This window comes from Sceloporus undulatus, chromosome 4 (genome assembly GCF_019175285.1).
Source record: "Sceloporus undulatus isolate JIND9_A2432 ecotype Alabama chromosome 4, SceUnd_v1.1, whole genome shotgun sequence".
Taxonomy (NCBI): domain Eukaryota; kingdom Metazoa; phylum Chordata; class Lepidosauria; order Squamata; family Phrynosomatidae; genus Sceloporus; species Sceloporus undulatus.
This window is the reverse complement of record NC_056525.1, coordinates 67,907,250-67,926,145: the sequence shown is the minus strand read 5'-3', so window position 1 is coordinate 67,926,145 and position 18,896 is coordinate 67,907,250. Positions and strand designations below refer to the sequence as shown.

Genomic DNA, 18,896 nt, shown 5'->3' with positions numbered 1-18,896 from the left:
AGACATGGCAGAAAAGGAAAAGGGAATGGTAGTCAGTGTGACAAACAGGGGCCCTCAACATTAGGAGGAACTTCCTGAGAGTAAGGGCTGTTCTACAGTGGAACACACTCCTTCCTCGGAGTCTCCCTCCTTGGAGGTCTTTAAGCAGAGGCTGGATGGCCATCTGTTGGGGATGCTTTGACTGAGAGTTCCTGCATGGCAGAATAAAGGGGTTGGGCTGGATGGCCCTTGGGGTCTCTTCCAACTCTAGGCTTCTGTGACCCAGATCACCCTCACTCACACTTGGGAAAGCGGAAGGCAGCAGGAAAAGAGGGAGACCGCATTCCAGGTGGGTTGATTCAAGCAAAGAAGCCAGAGTCCTGAATCTGCAGGACCTGAGCAGGGTGGCTGAGAAGAGGGTGACCTGGAGGTTTCTCATAGGGTTGCCATGGGTCGGACATGAAGGCAGATAATAACAATTGTTCAGGCAGGGCCACAGTTCTTTAGGTATCTCTTGTAGCGCCATGTCTCCCCCCCAATCTGTCATTCAGAGGATGATTATGACTGCGATGTCAGCCTTAGGAGGCAGCTCTTCTCGGCTGTCCACCCCACCTGTCAAGACGGTTAGATTTGGGCATTTCAGGTGACCTAATCCCGGCTGCTGGTACTACAAGAAATTCTCTCATACATTGTAAAACGAGGAGGTTGGGTAGCGCTGGCTGCCTATGCAGAGGTGCCTTGTGCACTGTCATTGTGTCTGCTGCAGTTCCCCATCATCTCCTGTCCACCTTCCTGACCCATTTGGTTCTGTCTTGCACACTCCCTGACTCAAGCGTCTTGCCTTTTGGTGCTTAGGTGGCAGCCCTTGGCAAAAGAGGATTGCTTAATAGTTTTTGAGATCTCAAGCCTGGGTGTCTAAAGGAGGCTTGGTGTTTAGAGCGGCGCATCAGCGTTTTATCAGCTTCAGACCTTTTCATGCCAGCTTAATACTGCGTTATTTTACTGCATGATATTGCTCACACTGATAAGGCAGCGTATCCATCTCTCTCCACAACAGAAGCATTTCTGGCTTGCCTTATTAATTATGGCGTGCTTATCCTGGTCTGCCTCAAGGAAGCTCACAGTGGTGTATATAGTCTCCCTCCCACCCTGAAGAAGTTTATGAGTAAGTTAAGTTGAAAGTAACTGGCCTAGGATCACACAGCCAGCATCATGAATGTGGCTACCCAGCCTAAGGCACACATTATGCCATTAACTGCTACACTTGCCTAGCTGCATTAAGAGCAGGGTAACCCTTTCCTTAAAACCAGTGAGGGTGTGTACTGAAGAGATTGAGTAAATAGCTGGTGTGAGGTGGCATAAACTAGTAGGAGAGGAACTTGTAAGGCACATAGTAGTAATGCAGCAAGCATCATACATAGGTGTTAATATTGCCACCACTTTCTTTAGAAAAAAAGACGTGTTGCATTTTCTTGGAAAAAGAAGAAAAGCTTCAAGAACCCCATTTTATCTGAATGTTGCCATGACTACAGACTGTCCTCTGTAGTGTTGTACTAAAGGTGTTCTGTTTATATGATATTGTAATTTTGTGGTGCTAGACTGAAAGTAAATAAAGCATTGGTTGCATAAAGATTTATGGTAGATCTGACAAATCTTCAGCCTGAAAAATGCACTTGTATTAGTCAATCAGCACAGGATGACCACATGTAAAAGCAGTGCTGTTGCATAGACAGGGAGGATCAGAATATAGTCTTGTATTTTTTCACTATAATCTTGGGTCCTTTCTATATGCTGTAGCCTTTTTTTGGAAGCTTGCAGCCAGTATTGAAACACTCAGGTGACATTGTCTTGGCAAACTGCTTCTGTTGTGCAAGGATGCAAACAGTACTCCAGATTGCTGGTGAATTGATTTCACAGTTCTTCCCACACTGTTTCTGAGGAGAGGATATCAGAATAATTTTCAAATACCATTTATTGCAGTTTAAGTCAAATTTGGCACAAATATGTATTTACATTGATGGAGCTAAATATAATTTGGCTAAATCATTGATTGTTAGTTTTCTCTCTAAGATTCATGTGCAAGTACTTATAAAAAGTATTAGTGTTGAGTTTTGCTTAGTTTTTGTGGATTCTAATTGGTTTGTCACCTCTGTGAAATTTCTGTAGGACATGCACACACACACACACGTTTGCTATTGAAAAACATGGGCTCAGACTTCCATGTATATGTCTGTAGCAATACAGGTGTGTTTTTTAAAGTTGTTGTGTGCCTTCAAGTCATTTTTAACTTAGCTGACCCTAAGGCAGACCTATCATGGGGTTTTCTTGGCAAGATTTCTTCAGAGGGAGTTTGCTTTTGCCTTCTTCTGAGGCTGGGAATGTGTGACTTGCTCAGGGTCGCCCAGTGGGTTTCTATGGGCAGAGTGGGAATTCAAACCCTTGGTCTTCACAATCATAGTCCAACACCTAAACCACTAATATTTACTATATTAAACAAGACTGTTAGAATTCATGTTCTTCAGCTTTTCTGTAGAAATTAGCATTTCATTTATTTGCCTACTGTGTCACATAAGTACCAGTGAGTGCTGGAAGGTTCTCAGCCCTACCAAGAATGGAATGTCCTAGAGCCCATGAAACTTACATGCTATTCCACATATTCACCCTAAAGTTCAATACACTTGGCTCATCATTTCTCAAATTTCTTTATCCCTTCCCCCCCCCCAAAAAAAAATCTGATGTCAGATCACTGAAATACTGCTCTGCTGCTGCTATCACTGCGGAATCATTTGAAGATTTCCTTCCTTTCAAACTCTTTTTAGGGTTTGGAAACAGGAAATAGTCAGATGGAACAAGATCTGGTGAGTAGGGTGGATGGTCTATGCACACAAACCCAGTGTTCTTCAAAATATCTGTCACCTTGCCAGTCCTATGAGCAGGTGTGTTGTCCTGCAAAAGAACAGCTTTCTGAAGCTATTCTCACCGTTTTTCTTTCAACGCCTTCTTTAATTGGAATAACAAGTTAGAGTAGTATTCTGCATTAACTGGCTGTTCTGAAGATTGTCATCCTTATCCCCAAAAACTGTGACCATGACCTTTCCTGCTGACGTTTGAGTCTTGAAATTTTTTTTTGGCTGTGGAGAACCTGAGTGCCGTGACTATCAGGACTCTTGTTTGGTCTCCAGTTCATAGTACTGTAATATATCCATGTTTTAACAGTGACAAGTTGTTGCAAAAATTGGATGGCTCAAAATGCTGCAAAATCAATTTGGTGGTATCCACTGGATTTTGTTTCTGGTCAGCCTACAAACATATTGGCTTCTAATTGGCTGACAGCTTTTACATAACCAACATCTCATTGAAATATAAACCCAGTGAATTCCAAGGCTATCTCTAGTGTCTCAGCAATTGTTTTAGCTGAGATTTGGCAGTCTGTCAAAACAGGTCATGAAAATGCTCAGCAATTTCAGGAGTTGACATTGTTGAAGGCTTCACTCATAAAGGGGCTCGAAACACCACCCCCTTTAGTGCTGGATCAGGGCCACTGCAACTACATGCTGCAGTCTCGGTCTTGCCTTTCGTCAGCGCAAAAAGAAGCCGTAAAAAGTGGCTTCTTTTTTGCACCTCTGAAAGGGCTCCATAGCCATTGGTGCGTGGCTTTTCTACACTCCATTAGCGTTGCAGTCATATAGGCACAGTGTCAGAGGAGGCCAGCCTGGGGCAGTCGGGTGTTGCATCGTCATGATGCACAGCCCAACTCTGCCCCCAGGATGTCATGATGCTGCACATGGTGCAGTGCACGGCATCACACCAGCCTGGGGGTGGAGTTGGGCTGTGCACCATGACAACGCAACACCCAACTGCCCCAGGCTGGCCTTAATGGCCAGTCTTTACAGCCCCAAAGTCTTTGAAATTTGAATTTAGGGATAAGAGTCATGACAGTGTGATCCTTTTGGGTTAAAGGGTTTACACCTGAGTAAATCCACATGATATAGATGTCTCAGTCTCAGTATCCGCTGGGGTTTTGTTCCAGGATCCCCCATGGAAACCAAGGATGTTCACATCCCATTACATACAATTGCATAATAAAATGGTATCCCTTACATAAATGGCAAAATCAAGGTTTGCTATTTGGAATTTTATATTTTTGGAATATTTGAATTATGGGTAAAGAATCAGTGGATATGGAGGACTGGCTGTATTGTCACCCTAGTCTCAAGTAGGCATGTATGATTGATTTCTTAAAACGCATCATGGTTTTAACAGAGATACACACACACGCACTGTCCTTCTTTTACAATTTAATCAGGATTTTTTTTCTCTTACTCTCCCTTTGCTTGAATTATTTCCCCCATATATTTGGTCTCATAATAACTGCAGGATGACAAATGGTCCATTCTCCAATTCGGACTCAGAAAAGATAATGTCGTATGCCCTGTAACCAAAATAAAATAGCATACACACATATGCTCCGTGCAGAGATGCATCTGGGGACAAGAGATGTCCCTTTTACAAGTTCCAGAAACACTTCCATTATATAACTAAAATGAACTGAAGTAAAACTCACACTGTGGCCACAATCTTGGGTTACACAATATAGCAGGGAAGGGCCTCAGGTGGATTCAAAAAGGAGAAAATGAGTTTCATTTTTCTTGAATCAAACTCCCCAGTCTTATTTAAACAGTTCTTTTAAGATTCCCATTTCAAGCTAACTGCAGCCCTGAACAAAAGTCCCACTGTTAAGGCCTGCAGCATGTCATTATGGATATCAGTTCTTTCTCATACACAACTTGATGATCTGAACTATTGAGAGCACTTTTCTATCCAGATCTCTGCACACATGCACATAGGAAGTCATACTGTCTTGATGCATTTAAAGGGAGAAAAGGCATTTAAATTATTTTTTGTTATTTCATATCAGATATTTTCCTTGGAAATGGTTCCATAGTAATATTAGTTTGACAGTTAAATAGAAATATTATAATTTAGAGTCTACTGCTAAGTAATGTGCTGATTTCAGGGTATCTGTACGGCTATAGAAATGATTGCATAATATGTTGCTTATTGAATAGCTTTCATACTTACCTTGGAGGAGTAACTGGAATATAACCATATGGAGTTCATAAAAGGGAAGCTTTACTTGCACAAGTGGAAGTCCACTTGTAATGCTGGATTTATCCCTGTATTTCCACCTTGCAGAAACAATTTGACTATTGTTCTGGAAAAATAAATACCACTGATCCTTTTTTCCTTGTTTGGCTCTAGAAGTGGGTTAAAATTATTGTGCAAAGAGCATTGCAGAATTTGGGAATGGGTAGAGAGAAAAGTACCTCTTCTCAGTTTGGTATTAAAACTCAGGCTGATTAGATTGTCAGTGTGTTGGATAAAAGGGAACTCAGTCTAATTGAACACTTCTAGGATTCATTTCATCAAGAGAGAAAAAAAAACACTAAATATGCCTTTATGGTATAGCTCACTGACAGGTGACAGTTCAGTCGAATAATTTCCATTCAAACATGTTTTAAATTACTTGATTGAACTGTTAGGGGCACGTCAAATGTATTTATTTTCAGATGTGAGGTAGTGGTCTACACCTCTGTAATTGAGTAAATCTTCCAAAAACTTGAGCTGCATTCTTAAAAATTGGATAGTGCTTGTTTTAAAGTGTGCAAGAAAGGCAAATGTATTTTTTTCAACAGTAGTCATGCAAACCTATGCCATAATAAAACTGTTAAGCTGGAATCCAGTTGTGGACTTTTTCTGGAATTAGCAGTTTCCAATAGAACTGAGACAGAATTCTCCCATACCCACAGTTGACTCCTATATAACCCCAAATTGTTCCAGAGAGCTGGGAAACTCTTTGGAACCAGTTTTGGCCATTGTGGAGAGATTTTGTGGGTGGGGTTCTGTTGCACACACATGACTGATATTTATATGCTGTTTTCCTTATTCCTAACCTTCCTCCCTTTATTTTAATTTTAAATAGTTTAGTTTTCGGATGGCAGTATTTTTATCAGGCATATAATGAGTTAGACTGAAAGGGTAAGAGAGCAGAAATCTTTTTCCCCTAGTTAAACATGGACACTGGGTGAGACATCGGCAAATGTTAATGAGCTAAAGTAAATTAGAGTAAATTAATTTGGAGCTTATTCTTTTAAAGTAAAATGCAGCTTGCTGTTTAAGAGATGCTTTTAAGAACCACATCTATAGTACTTTATGGAGCTTTCTGCAGAGAAATAGAAGTGATTTCTCTTTTAATGCTGGTATGACAATAGCACGAATCTAAAGTGAGAAATTAGTAATTGTTTTAGTGCAACAAGGAGAGACTTGTTGAAAGACTTTCTGCTTTAAATAATTCTTAATTGAAGTCCTTTTTCCTCTGACTTCACATTAGTCCTTTGTGAACAGTGGAATCAGTGTCTGTTCAGTGCTCACCCTTTTTCTGATGTTCTTTTTTTCCGAAGGCATAGAGAGAGAGAGAGAGAGAGAGATTCATTCTTTTTAGATACAAAAAAAGAATAATGCTAGAAAAAAATAAAATGAGTGTTTAATAATTATTGACACTTGTTCAATAAATGTCTATGAGTACATGCTCAGCTGTAGTAGTTTTGCTGGGATGAGGTATCCTTCGGTTTTTATTTATTTGTATTTTGTATGTCGCTTTTCTCCCAACCTGGACCTGAGGGGGCTCACAGAAATTTAAAAACAACTGTTTTCTATGGGAAAGCCTTATGTGCTGCAAAATCTGCAAAGCCAGCCAAATCAGAAACTGTAGAATATGTCCATGCGTACCGTTTATACTGAAAGCTGTACCGTATCTCTGAAGATGCCAGCCATAGATGCTGGCAAAACATCAGGAACAAACTCTTCTAGAACATGGCCGCATAGCCCGAAAAACCCACAAAAAACTCTACCGTATCATTTCTAATTCACTAAAAAGTTATTATGTAGTAGCTATCTAGACAGCTTTTAGAAAATAACTCACCCCTAATGTTGTTGGGATACTTAATTCTACAAATGCCTTGTTGAGAGGCATGCCTTATGTGTTTACACATGCTCTGATCAGGATGTAAAAGAACTTGCATCTAAAATGTCACAACACATGAACGTTGAGGTTGAAATGTTCAAGGAAGTTGCAGGAAGATATTGCTTTATCTCTTGTGAGTCACTATGTTATTGCAAAATTTGCCATTCTTTGTACATAAATCCAGTCCTGCTCTCGAAATTTATCAATACATACATAGGATTCTCCTAATAATTTATTTTAATCTGATTTCTGAATGTTGTGTAAGCTCCCACAAAATTATATTCTCTGAATGGAACAAGATACCTTTAAATCGTTTTTACAGAGAAATCACATTTCAGTCCAAATTTGCATTCTTAATACTGATTTTTCAAACTATTATTTTACAGCTCTGCCTTTGATACTAAAACTGGCTTGCGTGTGGCTGTGAAGAAATTGTCAAGACCATTTCAGTCTATCATACATGCCAAAAGGACATATCGTGAACTACGCTTGCTTAAGCATATGAAGCATGAAAATGTGAGTTTCACTAGAAACCTAAGTGTGCATTTTGTTTGTTTCAAATATTAGGTTACCTATGAACCTTAGTTTGTTAACCCAGTGGTTAGAATTTCAAACCATGCTGAAGGGTAGTTGATGGTTATACTAAATTTTAATAATTGAAAGTACAAAGGATCAGGGGAGGAAATGAATTATTCCACATTTCATTTTCAGTTCTTCATTCATGTTAATGGCTAGTGAAAATTTACATCTATATCACTCTGAATGGTTATTATTATTATTATTATTATTATTATTATTATTATTATTATTATTATTATTTTAAAATACAGGTTGAATATCCCTTATCTGAAATTCTTGGGACCAGAGTTGGGATTTTTTCAGATTTTGGAATACACAAATAGTGTAGTATGTACCTGTACTGTATTTGCAAGGCTAGAGAGAGAAGCAAGCCTGGAGAGAGACGTGGAGATCTGTGAAATGGTGGGAGGTGTGGATTCGCACAGATCACTATGTTTGGATTCCTGCCATTTCACCAATCCTCAGTCTCTCTCCTGTAGCGTGTTTTTGCTGCCAGCCGTCTGCAGGCAGTGGCTGCAATGCTCCTCCTTGTTCATCCCTTTCTAGCTTCATGCCTTGTTCGTTCACTGCTTGTGCTGAGTATGAGACATTAGGCTGTAGTGAGATGGAGAATTTGAGAGACAATCAAGCATGAGTGTTGCAGCCGCCTCAAAGGTAGAAATGGATAGCTGGAGGCTAAAGGTTTTAGGATTTGGAGGGGTTTTTTTGAGATTTCTGCATTTGGGTGCTCAACCTGTACCAATTCTGGCTTTAAACTGTTTCGGCAATTTCTCACTTCTGGTTGGGTGTTGTTGCTTGTGTCCTCTGCAATGAAAAAACGTATAATCTCTCCTTGCTTGTGAAATTTTATTGTTTTAGAGTTTAAAGCTTCATGCAAGTATGTTTTCTGTTAGTATTTTCTCATTGCAGGCATTGGTTTGAAAAAATGTCTTGTAGACATTGAGATGTTAGGATTATCTCATGGAATTGACTAGAGATAGACCAAGATCTTGTGGAAATAACAGGTTAATACTGGAATCTTTAGCTGTAGGAACAGTTGCAAAATATTGCACAGAGTTAGATTGTTTCTGTAATACTTCAATAGTAATGTTGCAAAAATAGCTCTTCCCCTTTTGCTGCTGTTAAGACTTTTAGTGCTAAATGCTCATTTTGGTTGTATTCATTAAAGACAGTATATTGAAATGGTATATGCATTGGCTATAGTATTTAATTTGTTCACTTCTCTAGCTCTATACCAAACAGTTCTGCAATTTTAAAATGAATGTCACAGTATAGGACGGTTTTATCAAGTTTTAAAGTAAAATTATGGCACAAGCATGCTTTCTTTTTCATTTTTAACTAAGACATATCTTCAAGCATGCTGACAAACATGAGAAGGTTTGGAAAGAGCAAATTTGCCATTTTGTGAAAAGCACCTCATATTCTCCCTTTAAAGTCTAGTAAAAGCAATTGCAGATGAAGCTATAGGCTCAGACTGTCAGCAGCACTTGAACTGCTATAGCAGCCTATTGCTTTAAGTCTTGTTTCTAAATTGCATGCTATGCAGATGCAAAAGTTTTGCTCTTTTTTGCAGATAATAACAGCACTGAACATTTTAAGTCCTGTCTTTTTTGAAATAGACTAAAGAAAAGCCTATTGAATGACATTGATGTTTGGCAAAATGTGTGATATGAAAGATAATCTCCTCTCAGATTATTCATGTTTCTTCATCTGCTTGTGCTTCACCTCAGTCAAAGATGTGACTGATAAGTGTACAGGAAAGGGCTTTCTTTGTCACAGCATCTAGACTATGGAACCTCACTTTGAGGGGATTAGTTTGACTGATGCTTTTGGATGCCAGGTCAAAACAGTTTCCAACATATTTTACTGTAGTAAATAACTGGGTTTTGTTCATAGTTTGTCTTATGTTAAACTATTCTAATTTCTGAATTGTTACTTAGTATTTTATTTCTATTTTTTTAGCTCTTCAGCAGAGTAATGGAGTAGAATTTTTAAAAATATATATTAAGAAAGGCCTTTCAAAATACATGTGTATATCAGCTGCTTTTAGCAGAGAATCGTCTCTGGTAAAATCTTTAGATTGCCAGAATTTAGGTAGAGTTCTGTTATTATACTTATTGCTTTTTGTGTTAATTGTATTGATGTCTGGCCTACAATATCTAATCTTGTAAATTTTGAAAAATGTTATATTCTTCCAGGAAGTTAAGTCTTGCAGTAATTTTACAATGCAGTTACATTGAAAGCATATTGTTTACTCTCAGAATAGCTTCTTAATTATGGCTTTTTAGTATAGTAGAATCTTGGATTGAGATTATAGTGATACGACTTTTTGAGAGAGGCCAAAGAAAGAACTAAGAGTAGAGGAAGGAAATTTGTCAGTCAGATAGGATGTAGGTGAGGAGCCATGGTCAAAGTCAGGATATTAAATATCATAGAATCTTGTCCTTAGTTTTGACTGCAAGAGCCATGCACAGAGAGCCTTTAATTTTTGAGGTGGCTGGTGGTTAAGATGCTGACTCTGTTGATTGCAAGATCGGCAGGTTGGCAGTTCGAGGCCCAGGTGCTGCATGATGGGGTGAGCTCCTATCACTAGTCCCAGCTTCTGACAGCCTAGCAGTTCAAAAGCATGCAAATGCAAGTAGATAAATAGGTACCACTTAAGTGGGAAGGTAACAGTGTTCGGTGGAATCATGCTGGCCACATGACCACCAGAGCAGTCCTCGGACAAGGCTAGCTCTTCGGCTTAGAAATGGAGATGAGCACCACCCCCTACAGTCAGTTACGACTAGACATTCATGTCAAGGGACTACCTTTACCTTTATTGTTCTTGTATGCTTCTTCATAGTCATAATAATTAGATTTAGGTACTTTTATGACCATTACTCAAAAGGCACATGGCAGCTGTTTTAAATGAAGTAAAATCATATGTATATTTAAAACAGAAAAATGAGGCTGTTAAGAGCCCAAATTCTTATTAGAACACATTAACAGAAAATGGTATGCCCACTGAATAATTTAGAAACATTATATGCTATATTATTATTATTATTATTAATAATAATAATAATAATAATAATAATATGGTTGGGGGTATATTTTAACCTCCAGATGTTTTGTCCTACAACTTCTGTCAGCTCCATCCATTTTACTATATGCATTATAACGAGGACAGAGCAGTGGGCTAATACATGATGTGAGGAGCAGTCATGACAACACCTATCTGCAGCAATCCTGAGGCCTGTCCTCTCCTGTGGCCTCTTCACCACAGTCTTTATTACCAGAAATGAGGATGGTGGGGTTTGCTTTGTTTTTAATATAGATTGTTTGCGTCTTTCTTTTAAGTTACTGAATGTACTTAGACTAATAAATCAATAACATACCTACCACATTGGCTGGTGTAGCCATCAGCATGGAGAGTTTCTAGGCAACAACGAAATATTTGAAACCAGTGGGCATACATATTGTACCAATCCCAGCAAACTCTTGTTTCTGCTAATTCCCTTTCGATTCATTTATGACAGTAAAATATAGTTCATCTAAAGTGGAAGCTTCCTGTTCACTTGTGAACTTGTAAATATGCTGGAACAGGAAGGTAGATTGTGTAAACCGAAGGTCTGAATTGTCCAGGGATAGCCGTGTTATCCATATAGCAAAGTACAGTATCATCTAAAAGCCACAAAACTCTGAGAACAGTGATCAAGAGGCATAGACGAAGCATGAAGAGACTGCATACAATTTATAACATCTCTCTGATTTTTCACACCTGTAGCTTGCACCTATAACATTTCAAGAGATCTGAAACTGATATAATTTAAAGGAGTGTTGCCAGTGTGCATTTGTGTGTACAAGGAGGGCTGGAACAGATGGGCCAAATAGAGTGGCTTCTAGCCACTTTGGGGGCCTAGTGTGCAGATGATGCATGCCCCTGAAGTGGCCAGAAGCGCTTTGAGGCAGCCAGAAAAAGGAGAAACAATAAAACCTTTCCTGCCACCGACTCATTTGGGACTGTGGCGGCAACCCACTTTGGGAATGGACCAGCTGGTTGCTGTGGTCTCAGGCTGATTGTGGCCTGATTGCAGCTGGAGCAGCCAAGGGCTGCTCGTAGCCATCCATCTGCTTCACCCCCATGTTCTGTTAATGTGGTGACAGGGCAAACACTTTGAATTGCAGTTTGTAATAATGTACATGCTTGAATTGGAAAAGGCCTGATTTATGTGTAAAAATTTGTGAATCCTTATATATGTCTTTTTTTCTCTTTTCAGGTTATTGGTCTTCTTGATGTTTTCACACCTGCAAAGTCATTAGAGGAATTCAATGATGTGTACGTAGCACTTTGAAACTACATTACAAGTAATTTAAAATTCATAGCCGTATTGGAATAAGTTTGCAGACCCACTTTACAGCCCTTCTCAGTTGTGATAGAACCAAAGGATTCAGTTTAGAGAAGGCTTTGTACTATTATTGTCTCATGAGATTTTATGTATTGAAGAACACTTAAGTTATCTTTTAAGCAACTTTGCTGTTACAAAAGTATACTTTATAGATTTTTTTTGTTCAGTTCTTTATTAGTCAGCATGGGAGGTTGGCAAAAGATTGCTTCACATACTATACAGCGGACCCTCGATTTACACGGGGGATCCGTTCCAGACCCCTCTCGTAAAAGAAACACCACAGAACCTCAAGTCCCCTTGTTTTCAATGTTGTGCCATGTGTGCATCATAGGCGCACGCACCATTCATTTAACAGGGGCTCACCGTCCGCATTTACATGGGGGATCCGTTCCAGACCCCTCTCGTAAAAGAAACACCACAGAACCTCGTCCCCTTGTTTTCAGTGCTGTGCCATGTGTGCATCATAGGCACACGCACCATTCATTTAACAGGGGCTCACTGTCCGCATTACATCAAGTCCGTATATGGTGAGCCCACGTATAGCGTGGGCACGCTGCATTTTCAGAACACAAAAACAGGGGATAGGTCATGTACACCACCATATGTGAATATCATATGAATACAGTTGGCCCTCCACATTTGTGGATTTGACTTGTGCAGATTTGATTAATAGGTTCTCTCTAGCAATCTCTAGGTCCTCCAATCCAACTGCTGAAAGTTTATAGAATTATGCTACAGTACCAGTACAGAGATTACTAGAGAAAACATTTCTCTACACTACTACAGAAAACACTTCTCTAGACATTTGTAGGTCCTCCAGCATGATTCCCTGGTCAGTTTCTGGCAGATGTTGACCATATAGTTGCCCTGATTACTAGAGATGTGTTCTCTCAGGTAAAAAAGTAGTGTGCTTTTTTATTTGCGGTTTTCCACTTTCATGTGGAGTCCTGTGCCCCTAATCCCAGTGAATGTTTAGGGCCCACTGTATACACTGTATATCTGTATGTGTATCTGCTGTACAGAAATGGTTGATAGCTATATCTGTGCTTAATGGTAGTTTACATAACAAATCTATCCCAATCTATCCACGTGTATATCAGTACACGTACAATGGCCCCATCCATATCTGCACATTTCTGGACTGCAAATAAACAAACAGACAAATAATACCTGAGATCTCTTCCAACCAGATAGGTGGCTGACAGGCTTCTTGGGGTCAGCTGAAAGAGGTGTGGGCAGGCACAGGACTGTACAATAGTAATATGGCATAGAATGATGCAGATGGCGCAGAAGGAGGAGCGGGAGGATACTGCTGCTGGCGGCCCTGCTCTAAGACAGGAGCAGCAGGGAGCCAAGGGCATCGGGGCACCAAGTGTGCAGCTCTCCTCAACAGCCTCTCTAGCGATGGCCCAGACTACTTCCCCTGCTCTCGCCACCCTCACTTGCTGTCAGGCTCCAAAGAGGCTGTGCAGGGCCCTGCCACATTGTGCTGTGACAGGGATGCCATTGATTTCCCATCACTCATCCCTCACAGCAGGCTGTGTAGCAGACACATCCTCCTCTTTCTGTATAGCCCATGTTGCTCTATGACACATTATTACTGTACGGTCTTGCACCGGCCCACATTTCTTTCCTCCACCTCTGGAGAGCCTGCCTTGCAGATCCAAAGAGTGTGCTTTCCTCCACTGCTGCTCTAGAACTGGTTTGCCTCTTTGTGGAGGTAAGCAGCTTATATATCAGAGTCTTTATATATCAAATGCTAAGTGGCTTGAGTCAATGGCAGACAGCCATATAAAATGGCAGAGGACTTGAACATTCATTTATTTGTGTGTGGGTGGAGGGGGGGGGTCATGGAATCAAACCCCAGCAGATATGGCAGGCCCACTATAATACAGCATGTTGTATTGCATCATAATTCTCTCATTCTGTATCTCAGCTCTTTACTGCACTAATGTGCAATTCTTAGTAAAATTGGTGTCCTGCATGATCCCAGGTTAATTTTCTACCACATTTGTTACTCTGCTGGACTTGATGTCTGATCATATACTGCATATCATGAGACACACGGCTGGTAAACCTTGGCTTACCAGTTTAGAACAGTAGCAGTGTTACCAAAACCTTGTACTATTCAAAGTTGGCTTGCTAAAATTATTTCTTTTTTTAACTTGGCTGTTTGACTAATTATAAATATGATGCATAGGAGTTTCTTCACACTCAGTAGCTTTGAAGCAGTGCTGTGTCAAATTTTGATGGTTTACTCCAGTTGAGCTGAATGGTTCTGTAAGCAGAATTGCAGTGCTGATGAAAACATTTCTAACTCTGTGTTCTGTTATAGTTGTGTAGATTTAGGGCTTTCGAATTCCCTTTTAAGTACAGATGAATATTGTTTTAAGAGATCCTTATGTAGCTGCAGTTAAGTGAAAATTATAATTTTATTTGTTAAAAATTCTTTTATACATTGTGTAAGGGGGAAGGCTGGGATGAACTTTCAGGGTTGCAGAGAATTGCTAATATTAAGAAGAAGGGAAATAACACTAGATTTGTATTTGGTACATCAGCCTTTTTAGTCTGGAGAAAGTGAAACCTGTTTTTTTCAATCATTACTTTGCATTAAGGCAGACTCATGGATAGTTGTGACTGTAAGATGAGACTAAGACATTTGCCATTTGGTAATCTACTAAATAATCGTGTTTGAAACCTGTTAGGCATGTAGGTAGCAGTTTCAAAGCACATGTTGAGACAGGCTTTCTATTTTAAAAAGTACATTGTTGATAGAATAACGCTGCAATTTCCTATACCCTGTACACACCTTTCCCTAGTTTCTTTTGTGGAAAAGTGGAAAGACTGAGATCAGCCTTATTTCATCATTGTTGAAAGGGAGAGGTAAATAGTGAAATCACTAATTTTAAAAAGTCTTTATTCTCTCACAGCTTCATATCTAAAAAATTTAGGATATTTTTTGTGTTTTTCCTAGCATCTAGTTCACACATGCCTTTGGCTTGTGAATGGAGTGTAGTGGAGTAGAGTGTGTCTGTAAATCCATATGGAATTGGGCACTATTCCTGCCATGGGGTGAAAAAAGATAAATGATGTCTGTGAATGGGGTTTAGTCACTTAGGCCCTAGTTCATATTTAGAGTGGTGACTGCAGGTTGTGCATACTTGACGCTTTTTCTTTCATCTTACCATATGTACATTCTGCAGGTCAGGGTGCAGTATGGAGTAGCTCTAATCTAAGCTTTCACTGAACTGTTCCTGTTTACTGTATATACTCAACTATAAGTCACCCTCATGTATAAGTCGAGGACAGGTTTGGAGGCCAAAATTATGGATTTTGATAAAACCTGAGGATAAGTCAAGGGTAAAACTTAGGGGAACTGTTCATACTAAAAGCTGGATGGATGAGAGAATAGACGGGGGTCAGTGTTTCCATGACAGATTACGCTCTTGTCTTTCACCAGGGGATGGTTCCTTTTTAACATAAGAGTTAAAGTACAGTACTTACACTGACCCGTGGATAAGTCATCCCAGGTTTTTGGGGTCAATTTTTAGACTAAAATTTCTAGACTTATACATGAGTATATACAGTACTTAAGAGATGATCTGGGACTTCCCAATCTGTTTACATAAAATGTATCAGTTTAAAAGATTTATGAGCTGCTTTTTAGAGTATAACCTCTTGCAGTGGAATCCAACAATATATTCTAGGCCAGTGATGGCGAACCTTTTAGAGACCATGCCCAAACTACAACCCAAAACCCATTTATTTGTCGCAAAGTGCCGCGTCCCTCTGGCATTCTAGTGACAAACCCTAGTGAACTCTGTGTTGGAATGATGGTGCATGTGCTCACAGAGAGGGCTCTGAGTGCCACCTCTGACACGCGTGCCAGAGATTCGCCATCACTGTTCTAGGCCTTTAAGGTGATACCCATGTTTAAATACCATTTAGGATGAAAAAAGATACTTTTCAGTGTAATCACTGTACAGTTTTAAGAAGCAACTCCTTCTCTGCTGGACTTTTGAATCTTAAGCAACAATATAATATGCAAGACTATTAGCATAAACTCAGCTAATTCAGAACTAGTCTTTGGCGTACTGCAGGTATGATGGATGGGCTCCCTTAGGGGACAGATTCTGAGTGTCATAAATGTAGGGGTTCATCTTAGTTTTTTAATTGCATTCACCAAACTAGTTGTCAAATTTCTTTCTTTCTTTCTTTCTTTTGCCATATTCTATTTATATGTTTTTAATCAAATATTTTGAATGTCGTAACTCAAATTTTAAGTAGATTTACTTACTTATAAGAAGGATTGTTTATTTTATGCAGAATTTATATAATAGTAACGTGGTCAGCACATACTTCATACATATAAAATTGCATAGATATATGTAATTATATAATAATAATAATAATAATAATTATTATTATTATTATTATTATTATTATTATTATTATTATTATTTATACTTCCCGCCTCTCCCTACGGATCGAGATAGGATCACAGCAATAAAACAATTCCATATAAAATACAGTCGTTAAAACAATGACATTACTGTTAATTCACTAAAATAATGGATCATCAACTAACATTCACACTAACATTCTTACAATATAAGAATTATTCCATGGAATTTTATCAGGACTATTCCATATATGGTATATCTGTAAATCCAAGTGCTTTGGAACAAGGGGGTCAAGCAGACCTCTGGCCAGCCCAGTGCCAATCACTCCCTGTTTGACGGAGGAACCATGGCAACCAGACACTGCAGTCCTGAGGCCACCACAACCCACAACGAACTGCTGGCAAGGAGCACTTTTTTGCATTCCTTTCAGCTTCAGCCTGATTGAGCTGCGTGCATCATCTGAATGCTACGCCCCCAGATTGGCCCAAAGGTGGTGCTTTTGGCCCATCTGTTTAGGGCCATGGTTCTGCAAATGGAGCCTTGGGGTGTGTTCAGAGGAGGATGAGGAAGAAGGTTGGCTGGGAGAGAGGGTAGAAGGAAATACTTCTGATTGTAAAAGCAGATGGGCTGGAAAGGGGAGACCCAGAACTCAGCCACCAATGCAGTTGCCAAAGCCAAATCCTAAATACCAAAGTGAAAATACAGTTGAATGGCCAGGGGGAGGGGGGCAGAATAACCCTGTGTGAAAGAGCAGCAAATTGGAAGCTAGCCAATTTGTAATTATTTCATTTCTGTGGCTAGAGATTGGATGAGATGCTTGAGGGATTTTCTGTCTCCTGTGCCAAAATAACCGTTGACTTCAGGTGCCTTGCATCTTAAGTTGGGGTGGGATGGGGAACACCATTTGGTACTCTGCGTCAGGCAGCAAATTGTTTTAGACAGCTCCTGTCAGTTAATGTATACTTCTCCCTCCACATTCACTGGGGTTAGGGTCATAGGAACCCCATGAAAGTGAAAAGAACACAAATAAATAAACAGTACTTTTTTAACCTGAAAGAACACCTCTTTAGGAATTTCTAGGTCCTCCAGCAGAGATCTGTGGTCAGCATCTGCCAGATGTTAACCATAGAATCATGTTGCAGGTCCTACAAATGCCTAGAGAAGTGTTTTCTCTAGGACCCTTTAGGTCAGTGATGGCGAACCTATGGCATGCGTGCCAGAGGTGGCACTCAGAGCCCTCTCTGTGGGCACACATGCTGTTGCCCTAGCACAGAGTTTGCCAGAGTTTCTTAGTAGAAAGCCAGAGGGACATGGCACTTTGCAATAAATAAGTGGTGTCTGCGTTGCAGTTTGGGCACCATCACTGCTTTAGGTCCTTCAGTGCAACTCTATGGTCAACTTCCAGCAGAATATGAGGACCTAGAGATTCCTAGGGAGAGAGCATATTAATCAGATCTGCAAATAATCAAATCTGCAAAAGTCAAAGCTACAAATGTGGAGGGACGAGTGTACACTGCCATCCTGTATGCTAGGTGTGAGTTTGTGCAGCCGTTGACTGATTTTCTGGCCAAAAAAGAGTAAATTTTTTCTTTTGGAAACATCTGGAAGCAGTCTCCTGCATTGTGAAACATTTTTTAAAAATCAATTTAGCAAAACCTGAAATGGACCCTAGCTGCATCCTTTGGGGATGAGCTTTTATGCCATCTCGCTGAGAATAATTTCCATTTAATATCATAGGGTTTATTACCTACTGCTATATAGACAAATATGAGATTGCACTGGTTGTCTGAATCCAGACAATAATGTTCATACTGTATGTTGCTGTTCATTTTAAGTGGTTCTAATATTCATTCATTGATTATTATTTTAAGTGGTTCTAATTTTTAAACTTAATCCCTGGAATGCATTACCTTCCTCAACTTTCCTGCAAAAAGGTAATACAGTATCTTTTGCTTTTTCTGTTTGTTTTCTAGATACCTTGTAACCCATCTCATGGGGGCAGATCTGAACAACATTGTAAAATGTCAGAAACTGACAGATGACCATGTCCAGTTCCTTATCTATCAAATTCTTCGTGGTTTGAAGGTACTGACATCAATCCTATTACTGTAGTAAATTATTGTAAATGGAGTGATCCATATGACTAGCTTGTATCCAGATGAAGGGATGGGTGGATCTGTTGAACTTGGATTTTGTTCAGGTTCTCATTTTATCACTGCTAAATTTCTGTCCTGTTTCTTTGTCCACTTATTTCAATTTACATTTTAAAATGGTATGTTTGTGTGAGTTTTTCCAAAGCATGCATGCCAATGCATTTTTAAAACAAACATTCAGTTTTAATATTAACACACATTTTTGTGCACATCTTTTCAAATGGAAATATTTTTACATTAAATAAAATGCTTTCCAAGCAGACTTACATTATTTTGTGTGCACTCTTTCAGATGTGTTTTTAATTTGGGAGTTGTAAATTTGGAAAGATAAGGTGGAAGCACTGCACAAGTACTCTCCTGATTTGGT

General features: G+C 39.5%; 1 protein-coding gene across 3 annotated transcripts in view; it reads left to right on the top strand.

Annotated features, from left to right (window-relative positions):
* The window catches only part of MAPK14 (mitogen-activated protein kinase 14), a 54,581-nt gene that overhangs the window by 539 nt on the left and 35,146 nt on the right, over positions 1-18,896 (top strand). For all 3 annotated transcript variants that reach the window (XM_042462590.1, XM_042462589.1, XM_042462592.1), the window contains exons 2-4: positions 7,390-7,519; positions 11,845-11,903; positions 18,350-18,461. In XM_042462590.1, coding sequence (XP_042318524.1) covers positions 7,390-7,519; positions 11,845-11,903; positions 18,350-18,461 — 301 coding nt within the window. The remainder of the gene's footprint in view (positions 1-7,389; positions 7,520-11,844; positions 11,904-18,349; positions 18,462-18,896) is intronic.